This window comes from Erpetoichthys calabaricus, chromosome 4, assembly GCF_900747795.2.
Source record: "Erpetoichthys calabaricus chromosome 4, fErpCal1.3, whole genome shotgun sequence".
Classification (NCBI taxonomy): Eukaryota; Metazoa; Chordata; class Cladistia; order Polypteriformes; family Polypteridae; genus Erpetoichthys; species Erpetoichthys calabaricus.
The window spans coordinates 230,441,687-230,461,548 of NC_041397.2; the positions used below are offsets into that span (position 1 = coordinate 230,441,687).

The following is a 19,862-nucleotide window of genomic DNA, read 5'->3' on the forward strand; positions in this document are numbered from 1 at the left end:
CCAAAACACACACATGGCCATGTTCCTTGAAAATAACGCTTTAAGAAATCTAATAACAAATGAGCAGAAAATAATTCAGTGAGATGTCTGAGGTTTAAAAATTCTTAACACAGGTTGCCCTGGGGATATTGCAGGCGGATATCCCCGGAGTTCCTCAGGTCATTCCTGACACAGAATATTAATTCTGCCTGAGAAATAAGGTTCCTTTTATTCTATACGGTGCAGAGCTGGGGTGATGAGTCAAGGAAGGCAAGGGCTCAGCTGGCAGGATGAAAATCATTCAAAGATGGAGAGACTGAGTTGCGGTGCTTAAGCAACCCTAAGTTCGGTAAGTTGGCAGCCATCCCAATAAGCAGAAAGAGCTTCACCTATTGACTTATTCCTTGACAGGCAACATGTTTATTATTTTCCCTTGTTGATACAATAATTTATCTTTATTCTTATTATTTTTATACCACCACTCATATTATTTTTCCAGTATCAGGTTATTTTGTGATATTTTGGGGAATTGTGATTACATTCTTATTATTTTAGGTATGGGTGCAGTTTCAGTAAGCCCCTTTCTTTTATAAGATACTACTTCTGCTCTCTTATATTCCTTGTACATGTGGTAATCTGTTATCTGCTAGTGATTAAAATAAATGCTATGCTCGTCACTGGTAAAGGCAAAGTTCCCATTATTATCTGAGTCAAATGGCGTGATTATCCATGAAACACCTGTCTCATTGTGCTGTCACAGAACACTGACACATATTTTATTGATCTTCATATGACGGTATGCCATGTAACCTCAGTGGTATATTGATTAGCTTTATCTTATTTTTGGTTTGCTGTTCAATACCTGTTGTATTTCTTCTTAGTATCTCTGTCTTGGTTGATGCTCTGTAATATGAGGTTTAAACAATTGTATATTTTCCATGAGTTCAAAACCCAAACCATTATCTTGTTCACTGGCAAGACAACGGCTGAAAAGATTGATTGTGGATTCCTGTTTCTGAATTACATGCTACAGCTCTTATATCAAAAAATACCTAAATATTTTGTTATATTTTTCAATGCCATGGTTATTTGGAATTGGGGTGACATGTTCTGATATTGTCATTGCTAAAGAATTCCCAGCTTCCAAAGCCTTTTCTTTTTAACCCTCAATATAAACTGTATCCTTTGATATCTGAACTAACTTGTTAGGGAATTGGCCTTTGCCTGTAGTCGAGCTATTCTATGTATTCTCAGTTGCAATCACCATGACTGATCAAATCTGTGCTGTGCTTCAGGCAATAAAGGTTCACCACCATGTGCTAGACAGGAGTATAGTAATTATTAAACAATGACTACTCAAGTAAAGGAAAGGTTCATTCTTATAGGTATAATGCTACTCACCTGTCTTTCTGAAACCTCATACATTTTATTGGTGTAATCCCTCGCTATATCGCGCTTCGCCTTTCGCGGCTTCACTCCATCGCGGATTTTATATGTAAGCATATTTAAATATATATCGCGGATTTTTTGCTGGTTCGCGGATTTCTGAGGACAATGGGTCTTTTAATTTCTGGTACATGCTTCCTCAGTTGGTTTGCCCAGTTGATTTCATACAAGGGACGCTATTGGCAGATGGCTGAGAAGCTATCCAACTTACTTTTCTCCGTCTCTCTCTTGCGTAGGGGGATTGAGCAGGGGGGCTGTTCGCAAACCTAGACGATACAGACGCTCGTCTAAAAATGCTAAAAGATTATCTTCACGTTGCTACACCTTCTGTGCAAGCTACTTCCTGAAGCGACATGCTGCACAGTGCTTCGCATACTTAAAAGCTCTAAGGGCACGTATTGATTTGTGCTTGTTTGTTTTTCTCCGGCTCTCTCTCTCTCTCTCTCTCTGCTCCTGATGGAGGGGGTGTGAGCAGGGGGGCTGTTCGCACACCTAGACGATACGGACGCTCGTCTAAAAATGCTGAAAGATTATCTTCATGTTGCTACCTTTTGTGTGCAGCTGCTTCATGAAACGACATGCTGCACAGTGCTTCGCATACTTAAAAGCTCAAAGGGCACGTATTGATTTTTGACTGAAAAACAAACTCTCTCTCTCTCTCTCTCTCCCTGCTCCTGACAGAGGGGGTGTGAGCTGCCGCCTTCAACAGCTTTGTGCCGCGGTGCTTCGCATACTTAAAAGCCAAACAGCCCTATTGATTTGTTTGCTTTTTTTCTCTATCTCTCTGACATCTGCTCCTGACTTGAAGAGGAAGATATGTTTGCATTCTTTTAATTGTGAGACGGAACTGTCATCTCTGTCTTGTCATGGAGCACAGTTTAAACTTTTGAAAAAGAGACAAATGTTTGTTTGCAGTGTTTGAATAACGTTCCTGTCTCTCTACAACCTCCTGTGTTTCTGCGCAAATCTGTGACCCAAGCATGACAATATAAAAATAACCATATAAACATATGGTTTCTACTTCGCGGATTTTCTTATTTCGCGGGTGGCTCTGGAACGCAACCCCCGCGATGGAGGAGGGATTACTGTATAACTGTTTCTTATACTGTATTTATCATAACTGGGTGTTTAAATTTATTAGTCTTGACTTTTTATAATTGACTTTGTATGGTCAGAATTACTTGGTTGCCAACTTTTACTGGACATTGAAGTTAATGAAAAAAGAGGCTAGATTTTGCTTTGCTACAATGCTCTACATTAAGTCTACATAGGTCTCTCATATTTAACAGAGAGGTCGTTCACAACAACCCAAACTCAGAGGTCAGGTTCTAAACTTTTAGCTTTGTTATCAATACCAGCTTTTGGACCTCAGTACTGGCACCAAAATGGCTGCAAAGCAAATGAGGGATAACTCCAAAATCCCTTCTGTTAAGCAGGCTTCCCTGATGGGCCGAGCCATCATGCCATACTACGCACTACCCCCACGAAGTCTCAATCTCACCAAGCACTTAGGGGAGGTTTTGTGTACTCCTGAACGCATCAAAGTCTTCTGTATCATGTTTTGAAGGGGATAGAGAATGTGGATTGAGTGAAAATCTGATGTTTACTTTGGTACCTAATCAAGCTTTTTACAGTTAAAGAAAATTAAAATCAAAACTGAAACTTTTAATAAAAAAACATTTTCGTAAACTGAAATAAAATAATTAACACACTGAAATGAAAAACTAAACCTAAATGAAACTATTAAAGTAGCTGCAAAGACTAACTGAAATAAAATAATAATTTACTAAAAATATTTTAGTTTTTGTTTTTGAAATATTCACACTGATTCAAGCCTAAGACCCCTGTTCTTCAAAAGTCCCTGTGATTTTCATGATCACAACTGTCAGAACACAGTAAAATCTGTTTTCTTATTTTTTGACATCTTTTCAGGCTTGCAGGTGGCAAAATTCTTTCTATAAATTTTCTGTGCCTGAGATGGAATCTGAGATCAATATGGTTGGTAAAAAATAACAAAGCCCAGTATGGGAGATTTTTTAATGCAATATTGAAGGCATTCATTATAAGCACATAAGAAACCCTCAAACCTTAAAATTCACATAAATTTCATTATAAATTGACCCATTCTGGGCAAGAAAAGGAAAAGATGAAAAGTGCCAAAAGTTGGTGCACATTTGTTCAGCACAAATGACATAGAAAATATTTTTAAAATTATAACATAATATAAAATTGATCACATTCAGTACCTGATTTTGATTATGCTTGTTTTTATCAGAGAAAAGCGAAACTGGACAGTAAACTAGTAAGTTTCCACTAACATTAAACTCGTATTATATACAAACGCATTTCAGTGTACGGTTCTGTCTGATTGTGACACAAAACTAAACTCCATAGTAGCTCTTTAACCATTCCGTAATTACTAAAACTAAAACTTAAACTACCGGTAATAGATATAAAAATAAAATAGAAATGTCTTTTTGAAATAAAATTAAAACTGAAAATGCACGGAAAATGAAGGAAAACTAAAACTAAACTGAATTTCCAAGTAAGGTCATAAAAATATAGAAATAAAAACTAATATAAAAAGGCAAAACTGTAAATACCTTGTACCTAACATCCCAAAATGCTGGTACCTTACTATTTTAAAGTTTGAGTTTTTCAGTAATTTTCCAGTCACTGTATACCATGCAACTCTACAAAGTATTGATTAAAAATTAAAGGTTTTGCAAGTTTTCTCTGGATTTACATGTGAATGGATAGACTATGATTTGCATCTATTTATGCTTTTGATCTAATACAATAATAAAATGTATATACATTGATTAGAGAAGTAACCTGAAATAGAAGTTGATTTTCTGAAGACCATAAAAGAAAGCTATATGATCAGCTCTCCTGAATCCTGTACTGGTAAAAATGAAAACATTTTATATTGTCTCCTTGTCCAATTCTGCTGGAAAATATGATCATTCCCTGAACTGAATCAAAAACGATATAAAACAGATGGATGGATAGGTATGTTATATAGTCATTTTAGTTTTCTTAACTCAGTGACAAAATTGACATTGAAGGGGAAGCCTGTCCTTGCAAAATCAGCTTAACTCAAGTTATACAAATGAAAAAATGCCTGGCTGTAGCTTGACATATAGGAAAGTTTTCATCACAAATCATAAAACGAAGCTACATGCTGGAAAATCTGAAGCACAAAGAGTATGTAAATAAAAAAGATAGATCCGCATCACTGTTTTACTTGTTAAAATGATATATGTTTGCAGTTGAGAAGGCTACATTCCGCTTCACTCTCTGAAGCTGTTTCTAAATAACTTTCTAAATGAAGAGTTAAATGCAGAAATGTGTATGGTCACCATATTAATTCACATAATTTACAACTTCATTGTCAATACAGCTGGCAGTGGATGAGTACTCACCGATACCAATTTAGAACATAAAAATAATTGTCGAAAAGGGCACATCTTGGTATCATTTTTTTTTCAAAGGCTTTGAATCACATTGTTTGAAAAAACTGAAAAGAATGCCATTTGGATCACAGAACACTAAGTCACTAAGCCAAATTGCACAATTACCCAAGTAAATAGCACAGATGTCACACAGAGCTGATATTCTGGATGTTTATTTGTTGACAGCGAATAAAATATTTTTGGCAAGAGGTGACACATTGTAAATTGCATTAAACTAAGCTTATCCCACAAGTCCCAAACTATCAAAAAAAGAAAATCAACTCATCCAGTTTGCACTTTTAAACTATTAAAGGTATACAATGTATTTCTCATTCTTTATTTTTTTAGGACTAAAGGCCCCCTTTAGTTAATATATCATCTTTCTACAGTTTTATGATCCTCTTTTGAGGAAAATGTTGCCCCAGTGATCTATCACATTTCAAGCTATCATGTTGGGTATCGAACTTGCAGATAATGAGGTTTTGGCATGAATTGTCAAAAATGGCCCACACATTTAGGAAGAAAATCTACTATTTTTTTCTTCTTTGTAGTCTGTACAGTGTATGCCGCTGGCTATAAATTTTAATTGCTATGAATTAGACACTGTGGTCCAAAATTCAATGAAAATCTGGCACAAATATAGCCAGAACATTAATTTCATTGCATTGATGTAGATTGCACACTTCAAATTAAATCATTTGTGCCCCATTTTTGAATGAGCCGGCATTTATTTTTCTGGCTCAACAAGAGGGGATCAAAACATTTTGACCCAGATCCTGAAAGGGGTATTCCATGGTGCTGATTTTATATGTGGCCAAATGTTGACTTTTGTTTAATATAGTATGGAAATTACATGTTTCTAGCATTTGTGGCTTACAGTATGTGTTTGTCTCAGAACCATATCAATAATATTGCCACAAAACAAAATCTACTATTGTGTTATCACTGAAATCTTAAAATTAGAGAACAGTATGCCTTTGGAAATTCAAGTGCCACTGTCAAGAGATAGACTGCAGAATTCCAGCAAATCTTTAGAAGATGACCCAAAGTCTAGCCAGCCTTCAGCAAGTACAACAGAAGAAAGTATTATCATATTGGAATGAATTGTAATAGAGAACTGAAGAGCAATATTGTGCGAGATAGCCAATACATTGTGGGTTAGTTATTGGTTAAGCTGAATCCATGAACAATTCTTCATAAACAACTGAAGATTGGCAATGTCTGTACATGTTGGTGTCCTAGTCCCTAATACAAAGAATTACTGCACCAAGTGATTAAGACAAATCTAGAAATAGTGAATTCAAACTGGGGGTATCAGAGATGAAATGAAGTAGTTTATATGTTTATTTGTTTGTTTATGTATTTATTCTTTGTCGTTGTACTTTATTAGGGGGTATGGCCATGTATTATTGTAGCTGTAGGCATGTGACATTATGTTGGCAATCTTTATTAGGCCAAAAATAAAACTAGTGTTCCTAGAAGTTCTTTTTTTTTATTATTCTCTCTTCAAACCTAGCTTTGGCCTAACTTAAAAATACATTCTGTCCTCCATTTGTTTAGTGTTTCTAAATTGTGCGATGACACCTGCTTGCCCTGACTAATTTCATTCTCAGTTCTTCATTGCCTTTCTCCTGTAGAATCTTTAAATTACTCCCTGATCTGGTTTTTCTTTTTGTGGAATATGTAGATCATATTCATTACATGCCACTAAAGCACTCAGTCAAGGGAAAGTGTTGAAAATGAAAGTTTTATGGCACTTCACACCACAGGATAAAAAGGATTCTCGGTAAAACTGAGGATTTAAAAAGATGTCACCGTGCTCTCCAGACCCGGGCCTTTGTGACTGCTCAGGGTTCTTCAACCTAAAAGGCTACCTACCTGGGAAACATTATGCTAGTAATGCATATGTACAGAGTAGTTGAAAGAAAGGTGATGTTTTACTTGTGCTTCACAGACAAGAACTTTATAACAAATTTATTAGGGCTCACAGAACTTATATTGGAAAAATAAATCTTATTTAGCTTTAATGATGTCTCTAATAGCTTAGGCTCAAAATATATTATTCATCCTATATAAATGCAAAGAATTATTATTATTATTTATTATTACACATGAAAAAAAGCACTTTGCTGTTATTCAAGTACCTCTGCGACAAATACATTTTGACAAAAATGCGTTTTTTCATGACTTGCTTGTTAGACATTTTATTTATGATTGCATAGCTTAGCCTATCCCCTTTAACTATAAAGGAATCCGTGTTACCAAACAGCCTCACAGATAAAGTATTAAATCCTGCAAACACCTAATATAATGTTGTAAGGAAAGTCTTAGCCATGCAGTCACATACAATGAGTTGAAAGATACTATTCAAAGAATATAATATTGAACATGTGATAGACATGGGCTACTACAAGTTAAAACAGCACACTGTAACACTTCTCAAAGGCTAGTGTAAGAGCCATTTGTTAGTTAGCTAGGTTATGTTAAATTGATACAAGTATTCACTTAGTTATGTTAAAATGTAAACAAGCTAAATTATAAATGGAATATTCTAATTATTTCTTGTCCCCCTGACTGTAAACTAGTTCAGTTTATGATCTGCCTTGCATGTAATAAAGCCAAGGAGGGCAAACAGTTTCAAACTGTACATACCGCACATACAGAACATACTAAATGTAATAAAGTGAATCCTATGTAAGCTTGCCGTAGAGAAATAACACGACTTTAAGCTGTAGAAGCCAGCCTCGGACACAGACAGACGGACACCTCCATGTCTACCAAAAGCATACAATTTTTTTATAAAGTTCTCACACACAGCACACGTTGCCCCTGCACCAATCACTCTTTTGAGTCCTTCAACAGGTCCTTTACCGTACCCACTCCTCTCCACCTAGCTCTGTCCTCTTCCTCCCAACTGCAGCCCCCAAATGGAGTGAGGCGGCCCCTTTTGTTCAGCCCCGGATGTGCTCCAGGTGCCTGATGACCGACATCCAGCAGCACTCCCCACAGCACCCGGAAGCACTCCGGGCATAAACCATCCCTGGTTTGTCAGCACTTCCTGGTGTCCGGGAAGTGCTGTCCCCCAGGGATCAAGGACCGGCCGGGTACCCAGGGAAAAGAAGTGCCACTCTCCCAGTTCCTCCTTCCTCCAGGCAGTGGGGGCAGGGCTCCTGGCCGTCTATCACAAAGCATAGAAAGTAACTGAAGTTTAACATGAGAAAGTATACATTAAGATTGTAATGAAACAGTGAAGAAAACTTTTCCTTCCTTTTTTGCCTTTTACTCTGCTTGTATAATAACTTTTTTATGAATTTTTGTGATATGTTCCCTTTTAAATCTTCACTAAACTTTTAAAAGGAACATTTTGGACTGAAAGAGTTCTTGGTCGCATATTTAACTCATGCTGGATCCTAACTTGCCAATTCAGTAGCTGATCATTTTTGGGAACCTGGAAAAGATGAAGCTACAGCAAGACTGTATAAAGATCAGCAGCAGAGGTGACACCAAGTACCAGCATCCCTTTGCTGCATGATTTTGCTTTGCCCTTGATTCAAATGTTAAAAGATTTCTGTTTTCAACATGCTGTTGGAAACTTTTGATATTTTAATAGATCCCTCACTAATTTTGTTTTTTAATTAATGAAGAAGTTTATATCCTTAAAGACTTTTTAAATTTGCTGACCTTTTCCATATTGAGAGCTCTGCAACAGCTATAGTTCAACAGATGGGATCCACAACACTTTAAGCTTTGCAATGGCTTAAAGACCTACTGTATCTCCTAGAAACTGGAAAAAAAAAATTAAACAAGGATCCGTCCAATTATTCTATATGACTCAGTAGTCTTTCCTGCATATCACTAATCTTTCTCAAACCTCTTGAACCATTTTGGACCGTTCATTTCCTTTACTTTTACAGCTCTTGTTCCATGCATTTAATTAATTGATTTATAAACATATGTTTCTTTGGGCATATAATTCTTGAATAATGTAAAAACGTGACAAGATTCAAGCTAGCTGGCGAACAAGCTCTCTCCTTTACATTCCAAATCTATATGAGAGATAACTTATTAAGCAAGTGTAGGACAAAAAGCTTTTTTTTCTTCACTAGTTACTTTTCAGGTGGAAGGTACAGTATCCTGATTAAATGAAAACACAAAGCAGTAGAATTTATTATAAATGGATAGTAACTATACATCTGTATGTATGGGCATTTATTATCTTGGAAAACATTGTACCAAACTTATGCAACTTTTAAGAACAAAACATTCACAACAGCAATAAGGAACAAAAGAGCAAACCTACTCTGTTCTACATATATTAAATACAGTGTGTGCTGAATAACATTAGTAAGAAAGTTCATTTCTTCCATTTTGTCTCAGGGCTCTGTTTTCTTCCTATATGTCAAAGAAATATATAATAGGTTAGATGGGTTAATTCTAATTTGTCCTGTTATCAGCAAGTTTGGGGTTGTGTTGATCAAATGAGTTCAAGGAATACAACAAAGGAATCAGCAAGTTTTTTAAATACATGGATGGAGAGATGAATGGGTGGAGGAGTGGACAGAAATAAATGCATTAATGATGAGAAAAAAGGAAAAATGAAATGTCTTAGACATAAAAATATCAAAATCTTGGTCTATTGATAGCTGTTTCATCTACAATAAAAGAACACTATGAGATGAGATGTTATTAAAATAAAAATCTGGGACAGCATTTTTCAGATGGTGTGCTTATTGGACTTTCATGTGTTATCAGGAACATAATCATGAAAGCCAGAGAATGATAATTTAGGACAAAAATTAAGTCTCTTGATTTTTTCTTCAGTGCTCACTACATTGTGTATACTTAAATAAATATTTTACATTTCAAATAAACTACAATCATCTGGTGTCTGAAGCAATTACATATTTGATTAATTTGCCTAATTGGAATGTGAAAGCTGTTAACACCTTGGTATAGCTGTCAATAATTAGGAATGCTGCTGGTAATGATTTTGCAGAAAAATACATTTTCACTGGCAGATGGAATATTCTCGTGGAAGAAACATTTGTTAGATTTTGAATTTTCAATACATTTAACAATATCTGGATTGCACACACCTTTAAATGATTGTATTATTAACTTCCAGCAACTGATCTGATCAGAACAAATGAGATAGCTAAATATACTTTGAAAGGAAAATGAATCACTTATTATAACAATTTTTAATGTGTTGCATCATTATTAGAAGCAAATTTACTCTGATAAACAAAACACAGTCTGATGATACCTTCTGACTCTCTTTCTCTGCGCCCAGTATGACATCAAGTTCCTTTTAGAAGGAAACCGATGGATGGCAAGATGGATATTGGAAAAGTGACACCTGTGAAGGTGGTGATGATGATGAACATGGTGATAAAGAGGAAGGTCGGTTGAAATAGGAAGACTTCTGCTTTTCATGACACCAAAAAATGAAGTAGCTGTAACAAAAGGATCAATAGATAAATGTGGTGGCAGCATTTGAACGGCTAAAAATAAAAAGTCAAAAAAGATACTACTCAAACATTTTCAGACCCAACTCACCTTAAAAAAGAGTATTTCGGTTACATTTCACCTTAACATTCCACACTATATGAATGAACACTACATTTTTGAAATATTTCAATAAATTATACTTGCTTGGAAGATGTCAGGGATGGAACTTCTGATGCCTTCACTAAGTGAGATGATGGTCACAAAATTATACAATGTAACCCAGACTGTAGAAGAAATCCTGACATACACTTTATAGAGATAAACCATCAGGTTGTTTCATTTCTTGTATTAAACAATTGCCAAATGGATGTCACATTGGGGGAAAAAAGACTAAAAACTGCTTGTCTACTCTTATCACATTGGTCATCCTATATATTTTCAAATATAAATGTAGTCACGTCTTATAGACTCAGTAAGGCTTATATCTTCAATCAACTGTTGCCAGTCAAGAATGGCTTAGTCTCTATAACCCGTAGCATGTGATTGAATGTGTTGCATACATTTGTAGCAGTCAGACATTCCAGCAAATCTAATTAGTTTTGAGACAGGACAACTAAAGGTTACATAGATTTTTGAAGCAACTAATCTCTCAATAAGAATCTCTGTCCTGCTTGTGATTGAACTTGTGGCTTTCAAGGATATTTTGTTTTTTTTTCTGTTCTACATCTTGTTGATGATTTTATGACATTTATCAATAATGTACTTTATTGGCTGCTTTGTTAAACAGCACTCTAAGTTTCCTGTTCTTGATTTATAATATCTTTAACAGAATTTTATATAAACCTTTCAAGGATGACATCATCTCCAAGAGTTTTTAAAAGTTTTGGATTAACTGTAATTTTAAAATAAATGCTTCATTCAATCAATCAATGTGAATACAAGTAGGCATTTTCAACTACAGTTTGCATTGGGTACTGAACCTGCAAAGCTGTACCAGTTGTACATAAAAACTGATAATTTTCAATGAAATGACCCAGCCATGACAGACCGACTGCCAAAATGCAGTCAGGTATGGCTACCATTTTATAAGAAATTTGGACAAAAAGATCTTTTAATAGGCTCGTTGAAGAGACTGTAGACACTTCTGTATAGTGAACATCATTTGCAGAAGTCAGGACTAATAAAATTTCTTAGAACAGCCAAGCACACCCTGCAGGGTCATTTTAAATTCTCACAGGGAGTGCAGTGTAAGGCACACTAGATGTGTACTGTAATTAAGGAGGGAATTCAATAAAAGGATGATTAAAAAATTGAAAACACTGCCTCTCTGGGATCATGGATAAATACCACCAATTTAAGCAAACATAAGCATACCATTTGTCAGTTAAAGTGACAATGTTACAACCAGAAAACTTTAGAAATCCATTTTCAAATGCTGCCTGTGTCAGCCTTTTTACCTTGTACATTTTCTTCTCTATAAATATTGATTTTAAGCAAAACGAAAGCAAATGCTGGCCTGTCCCTTACAGTATGAAATTATCTTGCATTATACAGATTTTAAAGAATATAAAAATAAAAGTTTCCACACTTCAGTTTAGGCATACATTATCAACATATAAACATTTGGTAATTATGCTAATAGCTGTAATAAATTATCATTAAAACAAGAAGGTTCGTGATATATAATACTTTATTTTTCAGTCTTTTATATTATGTTAAAAAATGTATAATATGTTTTGTGACATAATAATAGATATTCATAATGGATAGAAGTATCACCAGAAAAAAAGTGTGAAAAGGAAAAGGCTGCTCAGTCCAACATAGCTTTTAACTTTAATGTTCGTGTAAATTTTCCAAAGAGATTTTATAAAACTTGCTTGTCAGCAGGCTGTGGCTGTGGTAACTGGGTCCATGTAGCTTATTCATGAAGGACTGGCAGATGGGTCCTTTACTAGAGGACATATGGTCCTTAATAGGGACATATAAAACTATTCAGTCCATTGAAATGAAATCAGCAGTTGAGAAAATACCTTTGGAGACCTACACGATTAAAGGCTGTGGTTTACTGAGGCACTAGCAACTGGAAAAGCAAGTTTTAACCTATTTTCTCCTTAAAAAAATGTAAGACTGCCATACAGTAGCCCCAGAAGTTATTCCAGAGTAATTTTTCAAAATGGGCTTAAAGTCACCTTATATCCAGGCAATGTGGAGGAAATGATACTGGGATGCAAAAACAGTGAGCGATAGTAGGTGTGAAGGGGACTACATTTGTGTGCTTGGTTGGTAGTCAAGTGGGCATGCCCCCCAACCATATATGCCGGAGTAAGAGGCCTATTTTAAGCAGTCGCAAAGAGACAGAAGGTGTTCTTGTTTGCCGTATAATTTGTACTTTAGATTCTCCCTGTTTTTATTCCTTCAGTGGTTAATGGTTTGTGACTTTGTGACCCCAAGCAAGTAATTTACCCTTTCTGCTCTCCATCTGTAAAACAATGTGCATATTAACAATTATAACACAGTATATCCGGTTCTAGGATAAATATGTCACAGGCAGCATTATTTGTATATAATAGGCCATTTTGACATTTCTAACTTCCCTTTTAACTTGTCCACTCATGAGCCATATTCATACTTTCAACAATTATCTCTACATTTAGGAATGAGTGAAAATGTATTTAAAGCTTTACTAGATCAGTTTGAAATTTGCCTTTCAGATTATTACATTTTTGTGGATTTGTTCTATTGAAATAATATGAAAGTTATTATTAGCTAGGAGCAAAATGTTTGAGTTTAGCTTTGAATAGAGCTGAAGTTTTCTTTTCTGATCATGAAATGCAAAACTCGCTAAAAATAACTTGCTGGAGTTTTAAAAGTGGGGAAAAAAAAGAATTTCACTACCTAAGCACTCATTCACAATTCTTTGTTAACTGTGTTTTTTTCCACAGCTGCATAAAACAGGTAATCTGCAGAACTCCACTAAAATCAATAATATTTCATGGCTGTCATCAACATGGAGGAGGAGCACAATGCATTTTGGAAAAATGTGAAATGCTGCATATTTTTCACCCAAAAACACACCAAAATGCAACATCATGCACATTGTTGTGTTGTCTTCACTGGAAAATGCACTACACTGGAACCCACTACTTGTGTTTCCTACAGATGAAGTTGAGGATTTCCACTCTCCAAGTGCCATGGAGCAATATAATGAGCATCATTTCTGTCTCCAATGTATCGATAGGATTACAATCTCCAAAATTGTTATCACAAGTGGCAAAATAGACATCGCACTACCAGAACAACTAGAACACATGTCTCACGGTTCAATAAAAACTTTATACATGACAGGAAATGAATCAATTTGTTTTTTTCCACTACAGAAGTTTCTTTCAACACTAAATAACAGGCATGTGGAATTAACACAGGAAGTGCTTCCAGACAAGAACTGAACACTTTTCTTCCTGCGTCAACAGCAGATATTTTGCTGGTCATATAACACCATTTGTTCTGAGAATTGTTCTGTGAACCAAAACTCGAAGCTCAACAGCAAATTTTATTTTATGTGAATTGTTTCACACAGCAATAGTTATTATGCTTATTGAATTATGTTGGTTCAATTATCTCTGTATTCTGAATTGTTATTTTTGCTTAGTTAAAAAGCAATCATGCATTATGTCTGTGAATTTGTATTGATGTGTTTCACCATTTGTTGCAATTTACTGTTTATATGTGTATAGCTGAAGTCATTAATTTCTATAACAGCACATTTAAACCTTGAAATAATTTTATAAATCATTACAATGGCATCAGCATTACATTTATGAACTGACATATAAATTTAAAGCAACTTATAGACAGCTGTTTTTTTTCATACTGTTGCCTCAAAACATCTGTATAAAACTGCTTTCAAATACTTTTGGCTTTACTAGACAGTGGCCCAATACTATTTCTGCTTTTCTGTGCACCACTGCTTATGGTAGATTAACCTACCATACTCTCTTAAGCCTGTAATTAACTTTTCTCTATTAAATCTTTTCACATACCTTCACTTTCTTGGCTATCTATAAAATTAAACAATAGTGTTATTACCAGTTGCCTGTAGGTTAAACTTTCAAATGACTCTAGGCCTATGCTTGAGTTTGCCCAATTACAGCTTCTTTTTATATATTCATTTTTTTTGGTTCTTATATTGAATTTATTAAAAGGATATAACATTCCATACAATCGAGTCAAACTTAAAAAAACTAAATACAAATCAATCCCCACCCATGCGAAAGAGAGGAAGGCCAACAACCAGAGCAAAACATTTTATATATTCAAGTGTGGAGAATCGTTTGCTCTATTTTGAGCTTCTTGGCTTCACTTGAAAGTACCTTATAGCTAACAAAGCGAGTTACTGCACTTGCTTAATATTCTTCTGTAATATCTTTAATTTTCTTCTAGGCATTCATTTTTGCTCTTGCTTTCATGAAGTTACACTAAGATGAATGAATTTATTCATAATTTCATCAGCTGGCACCATTTTCTGACCAGTCAATAGATGTTTTTCAGCTGTTATGAGCAATGGCTAACATAACCATTCACTTTCAGATTTTCACAAAAACATGTTTGCAATTCAAAACCATGGAAAAATGCAACATATTAAATTAAAACTACATCTTGAGATAAAAAGATCATCAACATCCATAATGACATGACCACATTACTGTCACTTTAAACCACAGCTTTTGTACCCTTCAATTATTTTCAATTATCACTTTTTTAACTTTTATAGTTTCTTCATTTCTTTTATAACTTTTTCATTAACAGAATGCATCTATCTATCTATCTATCTATCTATCTATCTATCTATCTATCTATCTATCTATCTATCTATCTATCTATCTATCTATCTATCTATCTATCTATCTATCTATCTATCTATCTATCTATCTATCTATCTATCTATCTATCTATCTATCTATCTATCTATCTAAGGTAGTGCACAAAAAGTAGAGGATTAAGGAGTCCCATCTTGTTTTTAGTAGGTGAAGCTAATGTAAAGTCTCTGTGTATGTTTCAGCTTCTTTTTGTTAGTTTTTTTATTTGTATGCTTGCTCGAGAAGATGTGCTATAGTAATTGGAACAGCATATTTCAGTTTTGGAGCTTTGTGTTCATTCAGTCTTCTTCCAGTTGTCGTATTCGTGAAATAATATTCTGTGGTGAATCTCCTGTGAAATGCACAAGTGAGTAATTGGTAAAAGAAATGGTGGACTACTAGTTCTGTGAGCAACGCACAGAAACCTGTAAATCCTTTTGTCTGTACACAAAAATATGTTGCTGACATTGCTGATCATATGGAAAGAAGTTTTCATAAATCAATGCATTGATTATCAACACATGGGTATGTTACAAAGGCCATGTCAGCATATACTCTATTATACTTTGTTGTGCGCCACTTGGGTATATAAATAGAACTGTTCCAATGAACATGTTACAGAGCCATGGATGAAAAGCAGTTTTTAATCATGTATTTGACACAAAATGTTAAAAATTTTCCCCCTTATGCACGGATCAATGTTACTAAATCTAGTTAGCAGATGGGTTTTAACAGCCAGTCATTTAATGATGAACCCTGTCCTATGAAAAGAAACTAGTCTTTTTGTTAATATAAGCTAAGAAAAACATTTTTTTTACAGTTTGATGTTCATTTCTCCATTAATTTTCAAATGTACCATGACAGTTAACCTTCACAGAATTTTCTTCCAAATAAAATAAAAAAACATATGTACAGTTGATAGACCTGGAACTTGCTAAGTATGCCATACTTTATCTTATTTATCAGCTTTTACTAACATAATATTTCTTTGAATTAAACCATATTTTTATCAATTAGCTTCTATTCATCAGTAACCAAGCTAATTAACTTGTGAGGAGAAGAGTGATGAGTAGGAGATAACCCTTGCCTGAACAGAAGGCTCTTGTCTTCAAGAAAAGCTGCCCTGAATCTACACAGCTCTACAGCAGATGCCAAAGGAAGCCGCAGCAGGAGACCTAATCTTGAAGTTGATGTATTAAACTGCTAGACTCATGTTCAGTTGCACATTTAAGCAAATAAACTCCTTATAGGGTGTTCTTGCCTTCATTCTCTTCTACACTGATATAGTGAGCTGTCTTGCCTGCGAAAAAGTACACTATATTTCTAATATGTGTGCCATCACATTTCAATTTATTTAGTATTATATAGTATTTATTTTAAATTGGGAATGATGGCATATTTGTCTATTTTATATTTTTCATTGTCATTGCTTTATTTAGTAGTTTGTGTTGACTGTGTCTTTTTACCCTGTACTATATTATCTCTATAACTATTAACAAATGTGTTTCATTGTACCATGACGCATAATGACAATAAATTCAACTTAATTGAACAAAGAGTTCATTTACCTGCCAACAAGCAGAAACTCTCCCGAAAGGCCTTGTCTCCTCATAGCCATGAGAATCCCTCTGACAGTCATACCCTCACAGAAACAGGCCACCACACGGGCTTTGGGAAGGTGACTCCGCAACTTGCGTAGCAGCTTGTCAAAACTCTGTTCTCCTGCATTGCTGTAGATTTTGTAGGAGTGGGCTATGCAGATGCCATCCTTTGCTGCCATATCTTTGAAAGCTTCCATTCCACTCTCACCATAGTTTCCTATCCAAAATACAACAGAAAAAACACATTTCATTATAGAATATAGTGAAGAACCAAATTCAGTAATAGGAGGAACCAGTGAAAACAGAAAGCCAGGAAGAGCAGTTTTCTTACAATGTTGTGGCCCTTGAATGAAAGCTATATTGAAATTGTGACTTATATTCAAATAAAAAGCAAGCACTTAGAATATCTAATTTGCTGAGACCTTCATCAACAAAAAAGATGAAAATGTTTGGCATTCAATTTAGCAATCCAATATATGATAGTGTCATCAGCCACCACTGACTATAGAGTGTTCCATTAACTGCACTAAATCAAAGTATTAATGTCAGTACACTGTCTGCACAGACAGTGCCACCACTCATAGAAGGAGAACATAAAAAATTATTGGTGAGAACAGGCTATTCATTTCAACATAGTTCATCTTCTCATTAATAAACATAAATAAGGTCTATAAGGTTTTACTTTCAAGAACACAAGTTAAAGCTGGAGTACCTGGAGGATAATCTACATAGATATGAGCAGAACACTTTGATGCTAGATTTGAACCCAAGATTTTGGAACTTTGAAACAGCAGTGCTAGCCACTACACTTCCATGCTCTGTAGTTAAGAAATGACCTCTAATAATTCTGTGAAATACACCTTTACTGACATCTATTTGTGCCCCAGTTTTCATGTTGAAGTCCATTGTCATCACTTTCTTCACTTACACATCAACCTTCAGCTGAAAAGAGTAAGATGTGATAATCTTTCCCTCATAGATCATTTTCCACAGTTCCAAAGTAAATGTAGTAGCTCCCCTTTGGAATATTACCAGAACTGTTTTATTTTTTTTTTTTTGTAATATGGAGTTCATAACCACACATATGCCATCATCTGTTTAATACTTGATACTATAACTTATATAACCTGACATCCTATTTGACACCCATTAAAAACTATGAAGAGTCTACTAGGACTTTCTCATAGGGTTTATTAATTGTAGACTTTCATTGTTTAATTATATTCAATAATTTTACATTCAATAAAAAAATTTAACACTTATTTGCATTACACTTGAATTGCCACCTACATACCCTTATCTGAATTTTGTCTATGTCCTGTAGCAAATATGCTGACTGTAAGAAATCTGCTAATCCGCTTAACTTAGTGTCATGAGTTATGAATAAAGAATGAATGCCCTATAACAGAAATGGAGGAATTTGACCAGGAAGATGAAAAGCTGAAGGAGTAAACAAGGACATTGTCAGGGACAGATACAAGGTGAAAACACACCTCTATAAATTCAGAGAAACAAATTGTCAAAACCCAAAACTAAACAGCAAGAAATTAAGTAAAAAAAACAGCTGAAATCATAACACTAAACTTTCTGCAAGCAACTTTTTGCTTCTTCTATTCAAAAGACAGTTGTAGAATAGTAAGGAAATCCAGCACTTGGATGACTGCTTTATTATGTAAGCTTCTTTAAAAAGGCTTGCAATAAAACATCGAGTGCAGCGATGCTTGGAATCATGAGGTTCGCTGTGATAACCAATATGGCTGCAGCTACACAAAAAAAGCATAAAGAAATTGGCAACCAAAACATCAGAATTTCGTTGTACAAAAATATAATGACAAATTTAAAATAGCACTGAAATTATGTCATCTTATTAACAATAAAAATATCAATGACTGGGAACGATGTGAAAAATCAACAACAATGATCATAAATGAAGTCCCAAAGGTAAGAAGCTACAAGATCATTACATCTTTTAAATTACTTTGTCTGATTTGTTGGTAACTTTGTCTGTTAAAATTGACCCCAATCTGCTAAAGGTTATTCTCTTTCGGAATGCTGTTTACTGAAGTTTTTATTCCTTCTTAGTCAACTGTCCATCTCTCAGTTATAATCTTAATAGACTTTTATATATTGATTATGTTAATCTGATTGGCATTTGCTTCATTTTGCTGTGTTCATGTACATAAATGATATTAGCATTATACCTTGAAACGTGCTGCACCTGTACTCAGTGAATATCACTGTACAAAAAATAAGTGAAATTGAACTGAATCAGAAATGTATTGAATTTGTTAACTATTCTGCCAGGTTTTAAAAACATTTTGAACAGATCCTCGAAGTGAGAATTTGATTTTTCCAGTTTCAAATAGTATATGACATAAGTTACCCACTGAATAAAAAGAAATGATTTTTATGTAAAATAAAATGCAGCAGCTCTAGAACTGAATCCTATGGAACACTGATATTACTAAAACAATTCCTCATGCCCATTTCATAATTAGCCTGTCATGGGGTACTTTATCAAAACTTTTTTTGAAAGTCAGGATTAATAATTTTGCACTCTCCTCTATAATCAGTTCCTGTTGTTCCTTTTCTATATACTGTAAACCCAAAATATAAATGAAACACTATTCTTTGCCATTTTGAGGTTTACATATTGAACCGGGTTTGCACACTTTTCACCAGCAAAAAACAAATGTATTTTTAATTAGAATTTATGCATAATGTATGCTTTTGCAAACCTAGGAGGTTATTGAAAATAGTGAAGAGTATAACAAATTATTTTCATAGTAGATTTGGCTGTTGCATGGAACAAAAAAGATACATTCATCCATTTATCATTCCAAAACCTGTTTTTAATCCACTTCTAGTTTACAGGAGTCTTTCGTGTTAGCAAAGGCTACAAGGATGGCCACCTAGAAACATGCATCTTTGGACTACAAAAACTATGAGAAACACACATTTGAGGACATTATTACTGTAGATGACTGTTATGCCAAGATATTAGATTCTCAGCTAGGGATGCAGTATAAAAGTATACTAGCTGTCAGCAGAAGGATTGTTCTGATAAGACCCAG

The 19,862-nt window shown here is 34.7% G+C and overlaps 1 protein-coding gene across 3 annotated transcripts in view; it reads right to left on the reverse strand.

Annotated features, from left to right (window-relative positions):
* Positions 1–19,862, reverse strand: part of grm5b (glutamate receptor, metabotropic 5b) — a 538,196-nt gene that overhangs the window by 320,215 nt on the left and 198,119 nt on the right. For all 3 annotated transcript variants that reach the window (XM_028800414.2, XM_028800415.2, XM_028800413.2), the window contains exon 3: positions 16,756–17,005. In XM_028800414.2, the coding sequence (XP_028656247.1) occupies positions 16,756–17,005 (250 nt within the window). The remainder of the gene's footprint in view (positions 1–16,755; positions 17,006–19,862) is intronic.